The sequence below is a fragment of the Malurus melanocephalus genome, unplaced genomic scaffold (genome assembly GCF_030028575.1).
Source record: "Malurus melanocephalus ecotype Western Australia unplaced genomic scaffold, MMel_1.1 scaffold_77, whole genome shotgun sequence".
NCBI lineage: Eukaryota > Metazoa > Chordata > Aves > Passeriformes > Maluridae > Malurus > Malurus melanocephalus.
In genome coordinates this window covers 809,939-816,838 of record NW_026623309.1, presented here as the reverse complement: position 1 = coordinate 816,838, position 6,900 = coordinate 809,939, and the positions used below count along the sequence as shown (strand labels likewise).

The 6,900-nt window shown below is 38.1% G+C and overlaps 1 protein-coding gene across 1 annotated transcript in view; it reads left to right on the top strand.

The window, feature by feature from the left end:
• EMP2 (epithelial membrane protein 2) overlaps positions 1–5,711 on the top strand; it is a 19,010-nt gene extending 13,299 nt beyond the window's left edge. The window contains exons 2-5 of the mRNA XM_057367270.1: positions 2,124–2,235; positions 4,234–4,327; positions 4,679–4,825; positions 5,388–5,711. Coding sequence (XP_057223253.1) covers positions 2,158–2,235; positions 4,234–4,327; positions 4,679–4,825; positions 5,388–5,572 — 504 coding nt within the window. The 5' untranslated portion in view covers positions 2,124–2,157 and the 3' untranslated portion in view covers positions 5,573–5,711. The remainder of the gene's footprint in view (positions 1–2,123; positions 2,236–4,233; positions 4,328–4,678; positions 4,826–5,387) is intronic.
• Positions 5,712–6,900: the final 1,189 nt, after the last annotated feature.

The following is a 6,900-nucleotide window of genomic DNA, read 5'->3' as shown; positions in this document are numbered from 1 at the left end:
CAAAAATCTCTTTCATTCACTCTTGGCTTTATTTGGGTAAAACAAAAAATATCTTCTCCTCACCAGCCATCCATGTTTATCTATCCTGTCTGAAACACTTCTCTTTATGGCTGAAAACAGTAAAACAAAAACATTCACTTGATTGAAGATTAAGTGGATTCTTCTGTGCTGGCAAGTCTTGCTTTTGCGAGATTGGTTTTAATTAGRTTACATTTTTTGCTCTCTTTCTTTATGATACTTGATGCAGTAAGATGAAATTGTATTGTTAGTCTTGAAATAATACTGAGTACAATCTGATTCTCTCCTTATATGGCAGATGATTGTTGCATTATTGTCTGCTTAGATACCATCTGTACAAGAAATGAACCTCAGAAAAAAACCAGCCACAAGACAAGAGGGTGCTGTACAAAGACTGGTACATATCACAATGAAAATATTTTGATGTGGCATTATACAAACCCACAAAATATCTTCTTTTCATTTTTCCTTCCTTTCATTCAAGCAAGGCTCCATAGAGAGCCATGAATGACATTTCAAGGAGCAGAACTGGGTTCAGAGGACCTTGAGTCATGCAGCAGAATCAGCTCATTGGAGGAAATTGCCACTTTCAGTGCTTCACWGTGGCTGAGAAGCCAAAGTTTAACAGAGAGGAAATGGGAAGCTGCTTTAGTAGCTACTTTTCCTATTTTAGGGCTTGACTTGGCTTTCCCATTCAGTCATTCCATTTTAGATACAGATACAAGGCTATCCAGTAATTTTTCACAAAAGCAGTTTGATAYTGTTTGCCTTTGAGCTTGTTATAACTCTGTACTGCAGTGGAGATGGAGAGGATTAGTCTGGAACTCTGGGTCTCTATTCACTGGGTTATTATGCTGTTGATTATCTTTTTGTGAAAGTTTTGCAGAGTAGTTATAATTTGCCYTGATCAGAGTGCCAGTGAAGCTGCTTTAAAAATGCTGTCAGAGTAGTCCTTTTATTTGATTAAATTATTCATGTGGGTCATGATTCCAGTAAATGGCATTAGGAGAGAGTGGGTTAGACATGAAAAAAATAACGGAAGTCTTAAAAAAATTCATAACTGCCCTTTATTTTCTTTATTTACTGTGCTATGTGAGTGGCATCATTTGACATCATAGAATGTATCCAAATCAAAGGAAAGGGAGAAATATGCATTAATRTACTGATGATAGATAACATGTAGATAATGTACAGAATGGTGCACCTGAACTGCAAAGATCTGCAGGACTGCAGATTCCTTAGAGCATATAACACATATTAATTGGCAAGAATTTCTGTCGAAGAAGAAATAGATATGTCAAGCGATTGCACTTCTCTGTGTATTACAGCAGTAGTTTTCCCTAACTGATATGTTATGTGCCCACAGATTTTCTGGGGATTCCAGTTTTTGATTCTCTTGTACATAAAAATGTTTTTTCTTCATGTGAGATRTGATATTGTAGTCAGTGGGTTGAATAAGGAATGAAGGCAATAGGTAGCCTAGAGAGAGTATTAAGGGACTGAACATAAAGTAACTAACTAGATTATTATGTGACTAATGGGTTTATTCAGCCCTGCCACTGGGAGCAATATATTGAAGCAAATGGTAGTCCTTAGTCATTATTCAATGGATAAAACTTACAACTGTATGAACAAAGGATGTGAGACSTAAGGTACAACATAGGTGCACTTAATTTTGTTCTACAGGCATCGTTTTGAAATATTTTTCTTCCTGCTTTGGGAGGGTGGTTGATACAAGACCTTACAATAGTCAGTGGAAATTGTAGCATCACTGCACATGAAGCTGTAATTTGAAAAGCACTTCTCTAAAAGCCAACATGAAGGAGTTTTCCAGCCTTGCTGGAGAAGCACMAAGAAAGAAACTTCTTTGTGTGTTTATTCACTGCAGTCATCACACTGGAAGGTTGCAAAATGCACCTCTTGGCTTCATTTCAAGTTGTGATTCATTTCAACACCACTGATGCCAGTTAAGTATCTCCAGAGATGGAATGTGTGCTGTGGACTCCAACTGCATCTGATGTTCCTGTCCCTAACAGCACCAYAACTGCAGGTTGATCCATTGACAGCTTTTAAAGATTGTTCCTMTATTTTCTTCTGTTTAACAGATTTATCTCAGACTAAAGCCTCCCCAGAGCAAGGATGTTGATTCTCCTGGCCTTCATTATCGTGTTTCACATAACCTCAGCAGCGCTGCTGTTCATCTCAACTATCGACAATGTAAGTGTCATTTCATCTTGTATTCTCTCAAACACACAGGGATTTCTTCATAAAAATTGAGTTTTTCTTCTCTACTTCTCTTCAGCTTGCTAACTGAGAGAACCTAAGTTTCTTAGGCACACTGGTCTGCTGAGACTTTCTGTAACAAAAATGCCTTGGTTATGCATGTTGCTGAGGATAAGGCTATCCATATATGTGCCATACATTTGCATGGCATTGTGTTAGAAGYTCAAGGCATGCAGCAGATCCTCTYCCSTGTGAGAGACTTGGCCAGGGAGCAYATTCACAGGGTGGAGCTCTGGGACTTGGTTCAGCTGAATATGAGGGAGAGAGGGGAGAGAAATCCACTGTCCTTTTGTGTCAAGTACATGAAGTCAAACAGCTGATGATTAATGTGTGGGGTAATATCAATCAAGGTGTGCTTTGCYTCAGAAGTGTTTGTCCAAGATTAAATCATCAGAGGCACCCTGAATCTGTGTCTGTTAAGTTGAAGTAGTTTCAGCACAGAGTTTTAGAATGTTATATGTTGTCTTCTTTTCAAATTTCCATTTTATTTTTGTGATCAGGAWAAATTTACCTTTGAATATTTAGCTTTTAATGGAATTTTCCTTTTTTTAAGCAGCCCACTATCCTGATCAGTAATCTGTGCACTGGAATCTGTCTGTGAGGTCTGATGTATGTACAGGGTTTTGATATTAAAACATTTGCTGCTGAAAATACTGTTAAGTGAAGACTATGCTCCAAGTGAAATGATGTGTTACCCACACTTTTGACTGTGCAAAAAACTGTACAAATTCAGATGTTACATTTCAGTCAGCTGGTTGGTTGTTCCATGGAAGTAGGTCATTATTTGAGCATTAGAGCAGGTTGGCATACCTCTCTCCTTTGAATATTTAGAAAGCAAAGACAGTGGGCAAAGCAAATYATTCTTAGTTCAAATCTGCTACACACAAACCAAATGATTACAGAAATAAAATCCTATGCACTCTACTTTGTGTCATTAGCTACTTTTGAACAATTAAAARCTTAAACCATACAACCATCTTCTATTAGATTATATTACACAGCTATATATTATATAGAGCTTAGAGCTGAAAAATAATATATTGAACTTGGACTGTAAAATCCAAATGAATGGCATCCTGAGAAAATAATTACTTTTCTTAAACACAGCATTGCTACTACCATAATATAATATAGTTTTTACTGCAGTATTGTTTGTAAAGCTGCACAATAAGCTTTGAGGCTTCTGGAATGTCTGTTTAAGCAGCAGATCCTACCAGGAATCATATTTAAGTCATATTTTGTCCAGCTCTAGTCAAAACAAAGGCCWGGGTAGCTATTGGAATGGGAATGGGTTTCCTGAGGAAATGCCACTTGTGTGGAGTGCTTGTCATTTTCCAGGCTACTGTAAAAATCTACTCAGACACTGCAATACCATTTTGCCTTGAATGTTAAAAGCTCAAAATAGAAATACCACGGGAGGATCTTAATTTGTCACCAGCCATTACCAGACAGATGCCATAGTGCACCTCAGCACAGCTGCACTGCGCTGAGATTAATCATCTCAGTGACAGGAACCAGAACATGTCACAAGTGATGATATTTCCTGCAAATTAGCAAATGCTGTGCCTTCAGAGACATGTGCATTCTAAACAGGGTCTGGGGGAACAAACCATACCTTGTGTGTGTGTCTCAAGGAGTGAGCAATCACTGACTACTTCAAAATATCCACAATTTCTGCCCAAACAGTGGAAGTCCCTAGTGCTTTGGGGTGTGTAAGATTCCTTTACCTGCTTTACAGAGGTCTAAAACGAGAATGACATTTATTCCAAAATGCCATTAGATCTCATATTTGGTTTGAGTGGTTAAGTATCACAAATGAACAGAAAATTGCTCCAGCTGAAGTATCTGATCAGTAGACACTTGGACAACTGAAGAGTTTTGTTTTTTTTTTTTTTTTCCTCCCTTTGAGAGCTCTTTACTTTTATTTTACAGGCCTGGTGGGTGGGAGATAACTTTTATACAGATGTCTGGAGAATGTGCCTCACAAATACGAGCACCTGTGTGGCTATCACTGATGAGTTCAATGGTGAGTGTCTCTCCATGCCTGTGTCTCTATTCCTTTACTGAAATTGCTACGAAATTTGCAGGGGAAGTTATATAATTCTTCAAAATCTGCATATGCTAACTAGACAGGTCTTCTGGTTTTTCATTTTGGAAAAGCAACTTTTTTAACAGTTTCTGTGAGAGGAAAGAAGGAACTGTCATGTGCACTTAAGAGACCAGTGCAAGACAGTAAAYAACAGCAGATCCCAGCCTCCCACCAGACCTGGAGACAGCTAAACTGCTGAACTCCTGCTTACAGAACTGCCCCTTTGCTCATTGCAGGAGAAGGCAAAGAGAGAACTATTTTTAATCAAGGCTGCTTTTGTTTTTGCAGAGTATCAATCAATTCAGGCTGTTCAGGCCGCCATGATCCTGTCTACGATTTTCTGTTGTGTGGCATTTCTGGTTTTCCTTCTTCAACTCTTCCGCCTAAAGCAAGGAGAAAGATTTGTGTTAACCTCTATTATCCAGCTCCTGTCATGTGAGTGATTTTTCAACGCTTTTGACTTTAATGTTGTGTTCATGAAAGTAAGAGAGGAGAAAATGTCTCAAAAAGAATGAGCTGCACTAGAACTCTGCAGTGCTCTTGAGGCCATAGCTTATCCTTCATATTTGTTTAAACAGTGAACTATTCCATTCTGTAATTTAGGCCGTTAAAACATGTCATCACTGCTCACAGTAAAGTAATTTAAACTTTGAAGGGAAAGAACTTGAGATTCTGAACTTCTTGAACAAATTAAATAACTCTGTAATTGTTACAGGCAAGTATTCCCTTCATTTTTGGTCAGTCTTTAAAACTACCCAGATGTTCAGAATAATTTTCTGTTCACTGGAAATAACAYAGATATACAACAGCACTTCAAATTTAATCCATGCCAAAGAAACTGAAAATATGTCTTGAAATGGTTGCAGGTTAGTTTGAGGATAGAAAACCAATGTCTGCAAAGAAGGGACATCGTTGGAAGCAGCTGACAGGAGAGTTTAGTTGTGTGTACCGATAATACTTTAAGGTGCTAACCTTTATTATTTTCTTGCTCCTACAGGTCTGTGTGTTATGATCGCAGCTTCCATTTACACAGACAGGCATGAAGAACTGCACCAGAGCTATGGATATAGAATGGAAGTTTCCAAAGGCCAATATGGCTATTCCTTTGTCTTAGCCTGGATTGCGTTTGCCTTTACCCTGATCAGTGGAGTGATGTACTTAGTATTAAGGAAGCGTAAATAAATGCCAGCACCTAGTTATTTCTGTCACTGCAGTACAAAACCAAATTCCAGTAACCATTTTGTATATAATCATTTACATGGTTTTGTAGTAAAGGTATTGTTTCTCTAAAAATGTACTGTGTTCTTGATGTGAAACAGAATTTAAAAAAAAAAAGGCAGGTGAAACAGAATGTCTGGCACCTCCAGGTCAGGGGTCCGAGCAAGATAGAGCCAAGTTGTTTCTTTTACGTATTTCACCATCATAAATGGTTTTCCCATTACTAGACATTAACAGTTTGTTCCTGGCCTCTAGTAGATTACAAATAAAGCCCATGCAAATTAATTTGTAAGCAATATACTAACCATATTCCTAGACCAGATATATCCCTTTGAAATATGTTATATATAAGGGGGTGTAAAAACATGGGGCCCAGATCACAATGAAAAAACAAACACTTATAAAGCCTAAAGCTGCACTCAGAGTGTCTGTCCTGGTGCAGGGCCAGTGTTCTGCTCTTTATAATGTGCAGTAAGTGTCATCAAGTTTTTATTAAAACCACTTGCTTTGCAAAAGTAAACAACTCCTTTTTGTWCTCCAGCAAATGTTTCTCTTGATTGTCTTTCACATTTAATTTAAGCACACAGAGCCTTTGGCGGGAGCACTTCTCAGCAGCTTTGCTGTTCAGCCTGGGAACAACACCCCACTCCACTCCTGAATCCCTTCAGCTTTGCCTTGTGTCTTTCTGGGAGGGAGAAAAGGGAAACCAAAAAGCATTACTGTGCCTACATCTGCAGATTTCTAAGCAGAGTAGCGATCAAGCAATGCCAAATATAAGATTTTACAGCCAAACTCAACATGTTTATTACACTGGGCTTTTATCACATAGTGATTTCATGGTTAATGTGTCCTTTACAAAAGCATTCCCYGAGTCTGCCCATTAGGAAATTGGCCTTTAAAAATTTCATTTTAAATTCCTTTGTGGATTTTACTGKAACTGAACACTGCTACTAAACAAATCAGAGTGCAATTACTGTGCTTATGAATTCCAGGATGGGTTTTCAAGATAAAATGACTTGGTGGTTTTTATTTTTCAGCAATTTTGTGAGCTAAATTTTTCCTGTAATACCAGGCTTAACTACTCAGCAGTGTAATACTGGCTTTGGCTGATGGTCATTTTGGAGTTTGGAGATCAGTGTGGAGAATGAATGAAGTGGCCTGTCCTAGTCAGTCACAGCTTTGAGGCTTAAGTAGAGATTTGACTTTTGAAAAGCTCTAACCATTTGTTTATTTCAGTATATTCACTACTGGCCCAATACACAAACAATAAAAAAAAGTAAATAGGTTTTGAA